General features: G+C 39.6%; 1 protein-coding gene across 1 annotated transcript; it reads left to right on the top strand.

The window, feature by feature from the left end:
• The first annotated feature begins 10,378 nt into the window (after positions 1 to 10,378).
• On the top strand, positions 10,379 to 13,807 carry LOC122135460 (myelin-associated glycoprotein-like). The gene is made up of 4 exons (XM_042714899.1): positions 10,379 to 10,442; positions 10,566 to 10,961; positions 13,097 to 13,414; positions 13,518 to 13,807. Exons 1-4 carry the CDS (start codon positions 10,379 to 10,381, stop codon positions 13,805 to 13,807), a joined length of 1,068 nt encoding a protein of 355 aa, XP_042570833.1.
• Positions 13,808 to 14,258: the final 451 nt, after the last annotated feature.

Here is a 14,258-nt window from a genome sequence, read left to right as displayed (position 1 = left end):
ACTGGTATTTTTACAGACTGTTAGCTCACGCCTATATTTCATCATAAACTAGGTAAGCAGGACATTGTAATAATATGTTAAACATGCGATAAGTCGGTCAATCGTGCATCCAGAGTTTTATCTTACTACGTCTCTATAATAAATTTCTGCAATGGCTGTACTTGTTACGATGCTTCAAATCGGGTCTGGCTTGTTTTATGAGCAAACCCATGTTTGCCAAACTAGTGTTAAGTGATATTTTTTTTTTACGTTAAAGAGGTTAATGAACTCTTTCACCATTTATTATTGTAATAATGCATAAACAGTGTTAGGGAGCAAACTAGTTACATATAGCTAAATTATGTAATTTAATTACAAAAAATAACAATGTAATTGTAATCAGTTACAGTTACTGATAAAAATATAATTAAATTGCAGTTAATTATGAAAATGTTAACGATTACAGAGGGGTTATTTCTGAATATTTTTTTCACACACATACAGATTTAATTGATATATTTCATAAACTGCATTGACTGCTCTAAAATATGAGACACAGATGATTCAGGAGTTAAGGACACATGCTATTCGATAACTGTTTTATTTCCTATTTGGGTGATGCATATTTATTTTTTAAGTTTAACTGTTTTACCAAGCCGTTGTTAGATGCCAGGGTTTCCCTTTCATAGCTATGCAAAAACTTGATTTTAAAAACAGTATCATAGGTATTAAACTATCTTGTTGTGGTTTTAAATGTGTATTTAATCTCAGAACAATCTCCAAGCTAATCTGATTTTGTGGTGGTTGTGCTTTAAAATGAAATTATTACAATCCTAATTTAAGTGATGAAGGATTTTGAAAGTCTGACAGTCATTAGTTGTTGAGTCCTCCTGTAATGTTAACCCTGGCTGGTTTACATGTTTCAAAAGATTAAAAGTTACATTTTTAGAAAAGTAATAAAACATGAAATCAAATGTAATCAGTAACATGACTTTAAAAAAAAAAAAAAAACATTACTTATTACTTATTAAATTTTAAATAGGGTTAACTTGTAATCTATAACCTATTACACTTCCACAGTAACCTCCCCAAAACTGTGCATAAAATAATTCCATCAGGGTCTCAGCTACAGCTAAATGTTAAAACAAACTTAAAGATGTTGTTGGCAGTTTGTGGGGGTGTCTGTGAAAGCTGCGTGGGTGCATGAGAGTGTTTGAAAGAAAAATGTTTTAGCTTAAAAGATGTGATTTTACTACAAACATATAAGCATTCTAACTAAGAAACCTAACTCTATGTTTTTATTTTTTTTACATTTCCAACAAAACCGGTTGTTCGCATTTAAAAAGTCATAAGAATGTTTATTGTGTTTTGAAAAGAAAGTAAGATATGGTATATAAATTAAGTATTTTTTATTGATTAACATGGCAGAACCACAATGAATTTATGAGGTTATGTATTTTTTCCGCTTCATGTCGGAATTCCCTATTCAAGAGAAATGCATACACTCAATTGTTTTAAACAATCTAAAGCTTTTAATCTGTCATTAAAAATATCTTAAAGAGAAAAGTCTTTCACACATCTATTTTCATTTGTCTCAGGACTCTTACTAAAAACACTTGAGTGTGGACATGAATCCTACATGAAAGCTAAAAAAGATCACTTTTTAAACTATTTTTACAGATACTTGACATCTTAACATCTGTATCAGTAAGATATTTATGTCATCACAAACCATCAGACACGTCAGGTGTGGGTTGATAAATTGGACTTATCGATTATTTGAATTATTTCTTTGATTATTTGATCAAATCTTAGTAAAAATAAATCTATAAAGACCCAACTGTTTTTATTTTTAATAAAATAAAAACATTACAGTGTGAAAAATAAATGTTGCATTTAAAAAGCATGGTTAACAACACCATTTGTCAAAGTGAGAAAGAAAGTCTAATCTGTTGTAAAAGTTCTGTGAGACATTTGTAGCACCTTGTATAAGAAACACTTTTTGTTGCAAAGAACCTTATGACAACCAATTTTCAATCTAATATAGGTCTTTTTGTGTTTGTATGTTGTGTTTGTTGTTTACGTTTGTATTTTTGTTTGTGTTTGTATGTTTGTGTTTGTTGTTATATTTGTATGTTTGTTTGTACAGTATGTTTGTGTTTCTGTGTATGTTTGTGTGTGTTTGTGTAAGTGTTTGTTTTTCCATGTATGTTTGTGTTTGTGACCTAGTTAGTTTTTTTGTATGTTTGTGTACTTGTTTGAGTTTGGGGTGTATATTTGTGTTTGTTTGTAATTTTTAGTTTGTATGTTTGTTTGTACACTATGTTTGCATTTGTATGTTTGTTAGTACAGTATGTTTGTGTTTGTATGTTTGTGTCTGTTGTTTACGTTTGTATGTTTGTTTGTACAGTATTTTTGTGTTTTTATGTTTGTGTTTGTTGTTTACATTTTATATTTGTTTGTACAGTATGTTTGTGTTTCTGTGTATGTTTGTGCGTGTTTGTGTGAGTGTTTGTTTTGCGTGTATGTTTGTGTTTGTGACCTTGTTTGTTTGTTTGTATGTTTGTGTGTACTTGATTTAGTTTGGGTGTATATTTGTGTTTGTTTGTAAGTTTTAGTCTGTATGTTCGTGTTCATGTTTTCTGTATGTTATGTTTGTGTGTATGTGTTTGTGATTGTATGTTGTGTACTTGTTAGAATTTGCAGTGTATGTTTGTGTTGAGGCAATCTAGGTGTGAATAAAAATAATAAATGTAACTAAAATAAATTAAATAAACTCAAATTAAATAACATTTTCCTACAGCATAGACTGTCTTGTTAAAAACGATCACCCCCCGACCCTATTTATTTCACTTTGTTGTTATTGCCTTTTCTCTATGTATCTAAGATCATCATGAACTGCTGTGAAAACAAAACCACTAGATCTACATGATTAACATTCCTGTTTTTTCTTTGAAAAATATTATCTTCAAGAACTTTACCTAACAATCGGCCAGATGTTTGTCGTTAAAGGTTCAATATGACACACATCCTTTGACCGGTCTGTGAACTTTTGGCTAAACTTTGGCAAAGTTCACACTTCTCATAAAATAGTTTAAATTGATACCTTTTGATCAGTGAACATAATCTGTTTTTGATCACTGAACTTTAGCTGGACTGACACACAACACCAAAGTTCACAAATGCCAGAACGCTCAAAACTCATTAGGTTGCAAATGAGTTACAAACCCAGAAAACCTTTAGATGTCTTACAACCTTTTGAAAACAGTACACTGATATGGTCGAAATATTTAGCCTTTCGTGTAATGTTGTAAAAGTTTAGACATTCTACATCTATTTCATCTGATAACAAGTCTTACGTCAAGAAAACCCTGTCTTGATTTTACCACTTTTATTCCAGTTAAATATTTGTATGCGTATACGGGTGTTTTAACTGATATAGCATGCTAGAAGTTAAGACTGACAAAAATAAAAGACTGATTAAAGGAATTAGACTACTAAATTAAACGTGAATAACTAAATAAAAATTTCATGTAATGTTGTAAAAGTTTAGACGTTGTATGTCTATTTCAACTGATAACAAGTCTTATGACAAGAAAATCAAAGAGAACTACTGATTTTATTACGCATTATACATTTGCTTTCATTCCAGTTAGATATTTGTATGCCCATACGTATGTTTTAACTGATATAGCATGCCAGAAGTTAAGACTGACAAAAATAAAAGACAAATTAAAGGAATTACGCTACTAAATTAAGTGTAACTAAAAATAAAATAAAACAAAACAAACAACATTTTTCCTGTGGCTTAGAGGTGATTGTTTAGAAGAAAACACTAAATTAAGTGTAACTAAAAATAAAATAAAACAAAACAAACAACATTTTTCCTGTGACCGACACTTTGGGGAAATGCCCCTCAGCATAGCGCCTCTGAAGTATGAATGAAACTAAGCCAATCCTGATTGGTGTTGCGTCATGACATAATGTGTGACGGCATAAGCGGAAGCTACAAAAGGACGCCGGCACACAACAGAGATAGCTTCTGTGATGAAGCAAGTGCTCCCAGGCAGGGGGAGGTGTGGCGAAGGGACACAGTTCTCGTTCCCTTTCTCGGGGAACAAGGGTTACAGTTGTAACCCGAGACGTTCCCCTTTCGAGGGAACCTCGAACTGCGTCGACCGACACTTTGGGGAACGAGTACCCACTATGCCACAACGAGCCCTGCCTGTCCTAGTGTGAAGCTGCGCACAGGCACACTTAGGACGAGAGCACACGGGTGCCAGGTGTCGATGGAATGTCCAGGCTGTAAAATCTAATAAAGGTGTGAGGGGTGGCCCATCCTGCTGCATCGCAGACCTCTTGGATTGGGACCCCTGAAAGGAGGGCTCTAGAGGACGCCATTCCTCTGGTAGAGTGAGCCCTCACGGCCAGAGGTGAAGGCAATTTGCGCACCTGGTAGGCCATAGATATAGCTTGGGAAAATCCAGTTGCTAATGGTCTGTTTGGAAGCAGGAAGCCCCTTCTTGGGCGACCCGAAACACTCTAACAACTGGTCTGACTTCCGCCATGAGGAGGACCTCTGGATATATATTTTGAGAGCTCTGACAGGGCAGAGCAGGGTGAAGTCTCTCTTCATCCGCCGTCACATGAGGCGGAGGATGACAAGCCTGCAGAACCGTAGGGCCGTGCCATGTTAGACGGCACCTTGGGCAAATAGCCCGGCCTAGGATGTAGGATGGCTTTCACACTAACAACTGGTCTGACTTCCGCCATGAGGAGGACCTCTGGATATATATTTTGAGAGCTCTGACAGGGCAGAGCAGGTGAAGTCTTTCTTCATCCGCCGTCACATGAGGCGGAGAATGACAAGCCTGCAGAACCGTAGGCCGTGCCACGTTAGACGGCACCTTGGGCAAATAGCCCGGCCTAGGATGTAGGATGGCTTTGATGTCGCCTGGAGCAAACTCCAGGCACCCATTAGATATGGAGAGCGCCTGGAGATCTCCTACCCTCCTCAGAGAGGTAATGGCCAACAAGAAAGCCACCTTTAGGGAAAGGTTCTTGGCCTCAGCCGACTCCAGCGGTTCGAAGGGGGCCTCAACCAACCCTTCGAGAACCACCGCCAGGTCCCAAGAGGGAACCCTGGTACGAGCCGCAGGTCTCATCCTCCAAGCCCCACGGAGGAAACGTACGACCAACGGCTGTCTCCCCAGAGGCCCATCACTCAGAGGAGCGTGGAAAGCCCAAAATGGCAGCCATGTACACCTTGAGAGTGGACGGGGTAAGACCAGCCGAGAAGCGATCTTGGAGGAACTCCAGCACTGAAGCCACTGGGCAGTTAACTGGGTCTTTGTGAGTGTATGTGGTAAGAATGGTCGAGAAGATTTCTTTGAGGAACTCCAGCACTGCTGGTGGAAGGAGCTCTAGAGCTGAGTATGGTCTCCACTACTCCTCTGCTGACAGGCCGGCCTCTCAGTACTGTGCCCCCTCAGGGGCCAGACCCACAGTTTCCATAGTTCGGGCCGAGGGTGAAATATTGAGCCCTCTGCCTGTGTCAGCAGGTCCCTCCTGACGGGAAGCTCCCATGGAGGGCCGTCCAGGAGTAATATTATGTCTGAGAGCCATACTCGGGCCGGCCACAATGGGGCTACCAATAATAGACTGATGCCGTTGCGACGAACCCTCTCTAGAACTCCTGGGAGCAGAGCGATCGGGGGAAAAGCATACAGACCCAGCCTCGGCCACGTCTGTACCATGGCATCCAACCCCAGTGGGGCTGGATGTGTGAGGGAGAACCACAGTGGACAGTGAGTCGTCTCCTGAGACGCGAATAGATCCACTTCCACTGGGCCGAACTTCTGACATATTGACTCCACCACCTCGGGATGGAGTCTCCATTCCCGGGGCCTCAGCCCCTGCCTCGACAGGATATCTGCTCCCTGATTCTGACTCCCTGGGATGTATGTTGCTCTGAGAGACAACAATTTCCCCTGGGACCACAGGAGGATCTGATGCGCCAGTCTGCATAGAGGGCGAGACCTCAGACCCCCTTGATGGATTTATATAGGCCACCACCGACATATTGTCTGTCCTCACAAGGACGTGATGACCCTTGAGGTCCGGCAGAAAGCTCCTCAGAGCTCGGAACACCGCCAACATCTCCAGGCAGTTTATATGCCAGGAGGAATGACGGTCTTGCCATAGACCTCTCGTAAAGCGGCCGTCCATGACCGCGCCCCAGCCCGTGAGGGAGGCGTCTGTCGAGACGGCTTTCCGGCGACATGACGCTCCCAGCACGGGACCTCGGGACAGAAACCAAGCTCTCTTCCACATAGATAGGGAATGAAGGCATCTGCGCGTAACCCTGATCATGCGAAACGGGTTTCCCCTCGGGGAGAACCCCTTGGTCTTCAACCACCACTGCAAGGGCCTCATGTGCAGGAGACCGAATGGAATGATATTGGATGCTGCTGCCATGAGACCTAACACTCTCTGAAAATGTTTTACAGTGATGGCCTGGCCTAGCTTTATCCTGGTCATCGTGGCCAGGATGGATTCGATTCGTGCAGGAGACAACTGTGCCCGCATCGTGACCGAATCCCACACCACTCCCAGGAACGTGGTTCTCTGGGGTGCCAAAACGCTCTTTTTTCTTGTTGAGTCTCAACCCCAGGCTCTGGATGTGGGCAAGGACAACATCTCGATGCTGAACTGCCAGCTCTTGTGACTGGGCTAGAATCAGCCAGTCGTCGATGTTATTGAGGACCCTGAAACCCTGAAGCTTCAGCGGTGCTAGAGCCGCATCCATACATTTTGTAAATGTGCGAGGGGAGAGAGCTAAGCCGAACGGAAGAACCCGATATTGGTACGCCTCGCCCCAGAAAGCGAACCTCATGGAAACTTCCTGTGAGATGGAAGGATGGAAATGTGGAAGTATGCGTCCTTCAGATCTATCGTGACAAATAGGTGGCAAGCGGCTGTTCCACCCGAGGTATCATCCCATAACCATTCTCTCGCCCCCCCAAAATATCACTATAGTTTAGCACAGGGGGGTTGGACACGCGAGATGAGTGCGGTTTGTTCCACAATTTACACACAACTCGTTGTGTAAATCGGGAAAGAATGGTAAACCCCGACGATGAGGTTGCTCTCTGTGCTGCAGGAAACGCTCGTCCAACTTGCTTTTAATAAGCGTTTCCTGCCTCTCATGTGGCCAACTGATATTAGGACGGGCCACCGCACGAGAGACAACCTCTAGAAGCTCCTCATATACGGGGACATGGGGTGGCGAGTCATCCCAAAATCCCCGCCCTCGATGCTGAGCACGTCTACTTCCTCGGAAGCAGAAAGCTCAAGCATCGGGCTCTCCACTCGTGCGGAAGAAGCCGCGGGGCGGGCTTCCGCGCGAGGCGGGAGAGCATCGGAACTGGCGGATGAATCGCGAGAGCGTGCCTCAGCAATCTCGGGATCCTCCGCCAAATCCATCTGCGAGCCCCATGAAGAGCGTTGCCGCGCCGCCTCAGCGGACGCGGGTCCCGCACCACGGGGCTCGCGAGCCTGGCCGTCTTCGTTGAAAATAGCCAGGCGGGAGCGCAGCACACGGATTGGTAATCTCTCACAATCCTCGCAAGCAGCCCCCTCGAGAGCTGCCTGCGCGTGCTGCGCTCCCAAACAGTGTACACACATACGATGCGTGTCTCCACCCGTAATATAACGTGGGCAGGGATGCACACACCTAGTGTAACTGCTTGAGCTCGCCATGCTTATAATGTATGCTTGTGACTGAGACAATACAACACCAAATAAGATAGACAAGAGACAGAGAGCGCTTTGCTGAAGATCAAAAGCTATCCCTTTTGTAGCTTCCGCTTATGCCGTCACACATTACGTCATGACGCAACACCAATCAGGATTGGCTTAGTTTCATTCATACTTCAGAGGTGCTACGCTGAGGGGCATTTCCCCAAAGTGTCGGTCGACGCAGTTCGAGGTTCCCTCGAAGGGGAACTAGTGTGAATTTATTTTTAGTGTGGGTAGAAGAATTTCTGGGTTATATAGCAAACGAGAAGTCTTAAACTTGACAAAAACCAATGAGTAAATAAAGGAATTACTAAATTAAGTGTGAAAAACTAAACTAAAATAAATCTAACCAAACAACATTTTTCCTGTGGCTTAGAGGTGATTGTTTAGAAGAAAACTTGTGTAACCTAATTTTAAAGTAAATGCTGGTCTAATGTTTAAAACAGGTAGAATGTTTTCACCAGAAATGATGTCGATTTATTTAAAACATTATTTTGTTTAATTCTTATAACATACATTTAAATCTATCTTTGTGGCCTCCGGTGTTAGGGATATGTTAGGGGCGGTTAGTGGGTGTGGTTTGAGTGGACCAGACGTAAGCATTCTGAGTTTTGACAGATATGTTTTAACCAATATACCATGTTAGAAGTTAAGATTGACAAAATAAAAGACCAATTAAAGGAATTAGGCTACTAAATTAAGTGTGAGTAACTAAATAAAAGAAAATAAAAGAAAATAAACAATATTTTTTTTCTGTGGCTTAGAGGTAATTGTTTAGAAGAAAACTTGTATAGGCTATCCTAATTTTAAAGTAAAAAATGCCGGTCTAATGTTAAAAACAGGTAGAATGTTTTCATCAATTAAGAAATGATGTCGATATATTAAAAACTTTACTTTAATTCTTTTAACATCCATTTAAATCTACATTTGCGGGCTCCAGTTATTAGGGGCAGTTAGCGGGTGTGGTTTGAGTGGGACCAGATGTAAGCATTCTGAGCTTTTAGAGCAGCGTGTGAGGATGTATCAGCGTAAGTTGGTCAGGTCTTTTTCTTTTGTTAAACTTGTGACAAAACTCTAGCTTTTTAAAATTGTAGCTAATGGCAGAGTTCAACATAGGTTTTGACAAGTAGCCTATCATATGCTGGTGTTTTAACGACCACGTCTGATGCATTTTCTTTTTTAGATCACCATAAATACGCTGTTCTTTTTCTTTTGTTTAACTTTTTACTGTTGTGACGAAATGCTAGCTTTCCTAAATTGTAATGATAGACTAGAACTTTGTCCGTGTTCATTCCTTCTCAAATTGCGCTCACCGAAAGCGATTGAGAAACTTGTCTTTTCCACGGCTTGGTACGCTTTCAACACTTTTTTTTTCTCTCTCTCGAGTAAGACACTGTATGACATTCACGTCACATGATTTGACTGATTTTTACATAGAAAGGGCCACAGCGTGCCACATTAAATTAAAATTATATCATCTTTGAGAGCAAGGGGACCCCCTGGTGTTTCAGGGGGCGCAGCTTGCATACTTTGCGTATAGGGAGGATCAGCTCTGCCCCTTACCCAACCCTTGAACCTACCCATACCACCAAACCTGTCCCGAACCTTACCCGTATCACACCTCAACAGCAGCAAAGATGTTGTGCATTAACAAAAGCTTTTATTAATTGTAAAACATCTGTAAAAATCATTTGTAGATTTTCAAGATGTGCATGATCATATGAATTAAAAGTTTAATGACATTTGTAAGCATTTTCATTTATATGAATTGTTCATTATTAGGTAATGTTTAATATATTTATTAGTAAACATTAACAAGCACATTATTTCACGTTTCTACATATGTGAATATATGAACCAATGATCCATTAAGCATTACATAATGTTTGTTAATGATTTTTTAATGAAAGTTATTATAAAGTGTTACCGAAATTTCATTCTTGCAATTTCTTTCTCACACAAAAGTTTTATATAATATATAGGCTATAACTTTAAAACCAACCTGTTAATTAATTTCAGAGTCTTTAAATAACAGAAAGTGGGAGCTTGAGTTGTTTTTGGGTGAAAGTTTTCAGTAGCTTCTCAGCTGACTGTGAGTTCCTGTGAGTTTTCCGATTAATTAAGTAACTCAGGCCCAGTCATTTATCTTACTAAATGTTTTGAGCATAATAAATGTATTTTGTTTTTGGCACAATGTGAAAATAATTTAGTGTAACCTGTATTCGTGCATATTTTTTAAAAGAAGTATATTTAGTGAATGAAAATAATTTAAATATGTTGTCGCTCAGATGAATCACTTTTACTGCTGCGACAGTAAATGTGGTCAGCCTGAAGAGTTGAGTTATACAGTTTTACAATGGATAAATAAAATAAGTAAACTGAATACATCAGATGACTATGTACAGCATCTGTGTGAGTGTAACAGTGAAAATGTCACAACTCATCCTTATAGAGGCAACAGATATAGTAATGCAGTAAGGTTGTTAAATGACGTGACAGATGTATTTTGTGTTGTATAGTGATGAAGTGTACTGTGATGGTGTTTTGGACTCTTTTGTGGCTAATCTTTAGTCCAATGTCATCCCCTCTACGAACCCCGATGGCAGGAAACCAGATCACTTCCTTTATTTTCATCAACTTTGTTTTGGGACAAGCTCACTCAGGTTGGTCGATCTTTGTCATCATTATGAATAAAGATGTGTATGATTATAATGTGTACTAATAGGAATTGCCAAATGCTAATTTCTTCATGTCTCTAGTTTGACTAATGTGTTTTTATGTTCCAGCTGATTATATCTACTCTGCAGTGATGCCTCAGACAGTAACAGCTCTGACAGGCTCTTGTGTCCAGATTCCTTGCACATTCAGCATCTCCAATTTTGAGGACAAACGCAAGAGGGCAAAATCTATTTATGGGATTTGGCTGAAAAACCAATCGCAGTATGCTAGCAAAGACAGTTTTATAGCTTTTAATAGCAGTGAAAACATCATTAGAGGATTCAAAGACATAAAGATGACTGGAGATCTCAATGAGAGGAACTGTACCACTGTCTTCTATAACATCATGATGAATCATTCAGACCGCTATTACTTCAGACTGGAAATAGAGCCAGTTGTGTTCAGAGCAACACTTGACCCCAATACAGCTGATTCAAGCAAGACTGTGAAGATCATTGTCAGAGGTAAATGTCATCTCAACTGAACAGACCATCCCATAGGAAAAATGCATTGCTCAGTGGTTGCTTTTCCTAAGCTCAGGAGACGTAAATGAGCTCTCATTTTAGTTTCAACAGCATTTCAGATGTTTCTCCTAAAATTCCTTAGGAGAAATGGAAGTAGACATAAATGAGACATTAGAAATATTTGAGAAAAAAAGAGTCAAAACAGAGAATGTGGTGAAAGAAACAGAGAATATCTCTTTATTGTCTTACTGCAATCTCTATCAAGACTCCATTATAGGAATGTTTTATTGCCCAGTGGTTGCTCTTTCTAACCTCAGGAGACAGTTGTGATTCTCATGTATTTCTCATTTTAGTCTCAACAGTGTTTCAGATGTTTCTCCAAAAAATCATAAGGAGAAATAAAAGTAGACACAACTGAGACATGAGAAAGTTTTGAAAGAAAGGAATCCAAAATGACAATGGGAGAGAAATGTGTGAGAAACATGGGAGATCTCTTTATTGTCTCGCTGTAATCTCTTGCAAGACTCCATTATAAAAAAAAAAATTTAACTGCCCAGAGCTTGCTGTTGCTTTTTTATTGCAATGGGGTTTTTCACCTTTAATGGTCAAGACAGTAGGAGTACAGACAGGAAACAATTGGACAGGTGAGAATTGAACAGGAGCAGGAAAGTACCTTTAGCTGGGATTTGAACCCTTGTTATCTGAGGTGCAGTTGTGCCTTCACATTGATGCACTGCCCACAAGGCTATGGTAGAAGTTACTCTATGCTCAGGATACTAAGGGCTGATTCTCTTATATGTCTCATTGAGATATCAGCTTTGTCTTAAGATGTCTTCAGTTTTATTTTAGGAGAAACGTAAAACTTTTACTAATATTGTAAATAATAAAACTATCATTTAAATAGCATTAAACATTTCAGAATATCAAGGGTTACTAATTTAAATGTTTAAATGTATGTTCAGTGTCCAGCATTGTATACACCACATTTTCCAAACACACTAGAAAGGACTTACAAGTGCATGATGTTTATTATAAGAGCAATACCTTTTTAAAAAAAAATAAAAAATTAACACTAGTGTCCCAGTTTTTTTTTTTTTTTTTTTTTGCTTTTGCTTTGTTTAGTATTAAAATCTGTCTTGTACAGCCCATTTTTGCATGTATGTAAATAGGTTATGGTTTCCTCTGCTAAATCACTGTGCAATAAAACACTGTTTACATAAAACAACTTCAAATATGACAATGCATGTATTGTCTTTGTTTGAAATGGTGTAAATCAGGGCTCTCCAACCCTGCTCCTGCAGAGCTACCATCCTGCAGACTTAAGTTCCAACCCCGCTCCAACACACCTGTCTGTAATTATCAAGTAGCCTTGAACACCTTGATTAGCTGGTTCAGGTGTGTTTGATTGGGGTTGGAGCTGAAATCTGCAGGATAGTAGCTCTCCAGAAGCAGGGCTAGAGACCCCTGGTGTAAATAAATGACACTGAAGCTAACCAGAGGGAAGAAAAATTAAATAAAAATAGATCTCTTAACCATTTCAAATGTTTCTCCTATAGACAGAAATGGGGTTACCTTAAGATTGAATGGAAACCTTTGCTTGAGTCTCCTGCTTCTCAAACTTGTCTCCTGAGACAAAAACTCTAACACTATCACAGTGGTCTTCTTTAAAGCATTAGAAGAGATCTCAACAACTTTACACACTGTACTCAGATACTTTTCCTTAGCCAGAGACTATGGATCTCTCACATTCATCTCCTCAAAAGTTTAGAAGAGATTTCTTAAAAGTATCTCTATGTGATCAGATATTTTTCTTTGGTTTTTGTCTTTGGATATTTATCATTTGTCTCAACAAAAGTTTAGAAGAGGTCTCAACAACATTACACTTTGTGCTCAGATATTTCTCCTTAGCTAGACACTCTGGATCTCTCACATTTGTCTCCTCAAAAGTTTAAAAGAGATCTCAACAACATTAAAAGACAAAATATTTCAAATATTGGTAGCAGTGATTTTACCTTGTGAAACAGTCAATTTACAAGTGCAAATGTGCAAACTCTCACCCCAAGTGTGAAATCCTTCTAACATGACTATGCATTGTGAGTTTTCCTTAATGCTGTCTGTCATCATTTACCTTGTAGACTCACCACAACCTCCTGAACTTAAACCCAGTGAGCCACAGTATGTGATGGAGGAAAGTACAGTCAATCTGAGCTGCTCTGCAGAAGCCCCCTGCCCCACACAACCTCCTAATATATCCTGGTCTAACATCCCTGAATCTGCCAGCATTACAACACAGTTACAGGACAAACCTGATAAAACCCAGTCAGTGTTTTCATACATGACCTTCAAAGCTTCATACACCGATCACAAAAAGAAAATCACCTGCACTGCTACATATCCAAGAAATATGCCTAATGACTCAACTGTGGAAGGCAACATCATGCTACGAGTCCTGTGTAAGATATTTGGAGTACTTTTGTGTTTTCTTGTCATCCTTGATGTGATAAAATTAATAGGTAACAATTGTTAACCCCATATGTGCTTGTGTTTTTCTTAAAGTTCCTCCAAAAGAAACTTGCATCATCATTACTCCATCTGTTGGCACTAATGTGACTTTGACCTGCAAAAGCAAAGCCAGTCCATCAAATGACTTGAAATACACCTGGTACAAACGTGGACAGGAGACGCCTATAGCTTGGAAAAAGAAGATTAATTTAACCAAAACTCAAACAGCATCATACTTCTGCACTGCACAAAATAAACATGGAAAACAGTCGTCAGAAGATGTCCAGCTCACAGATGAAGGTGAGTTTACGCAGTTTAAATGTAAAGCACAAGGTCATTTATAGATCTGAATCAATGAAGATTATCTGAAAGCCAACATTCTGGTCCAATGATAAGTGTTTCATATGACATAGGACAAGACAGATACTCTATGCCTAGGATTGCTTGTTGTGTGGGAGGAATTGTGGCAGTGTTGACGCTCTCTGCTTTTGGATTTTGTATCAGGTATATTTAGGTGTATTCACTTATGACATATGTTAAGATGTACTCAACATTGTGCTTGTGTTAGTTTTAGCATCAGCAACAGCAAGTTATGTTTGACGTCACACAGTGATCTACAAACTATTACAAAGCACTTCTATTAAAAAGTCATTCTTAGTTTGATAAATTCTATGTTTCCTCACTCACCTACCTTTACAAAAATAATTGTTTCCATTGGTGAGAATAAAATGCATTTGAATATAGTGCAAAATGATTTCTATAAATTTTTTTGTCAAGTGTAAAATTCTTCCACTT

This window comes from Cyprinus carpio, chromosome A24 (assembly GCF_018340385.1).
Source record: "Cyprinus carpio isolate SPL01 chromosome A24, ASM1834038v1, whole genome shotgun sequence".
Taxonomy (NCBI): domain Eukaryota; kingdom Metazoa; phylum Chordata; class Actinopteri; order Cypriniformes; family Cyprinidae; genus Cyprinus; species Cyprinus carpio.
Note: the sequence above shows the minus strand (reverse complement) of the source record. Positions and strands in the feature narration are given on the sequence as shown.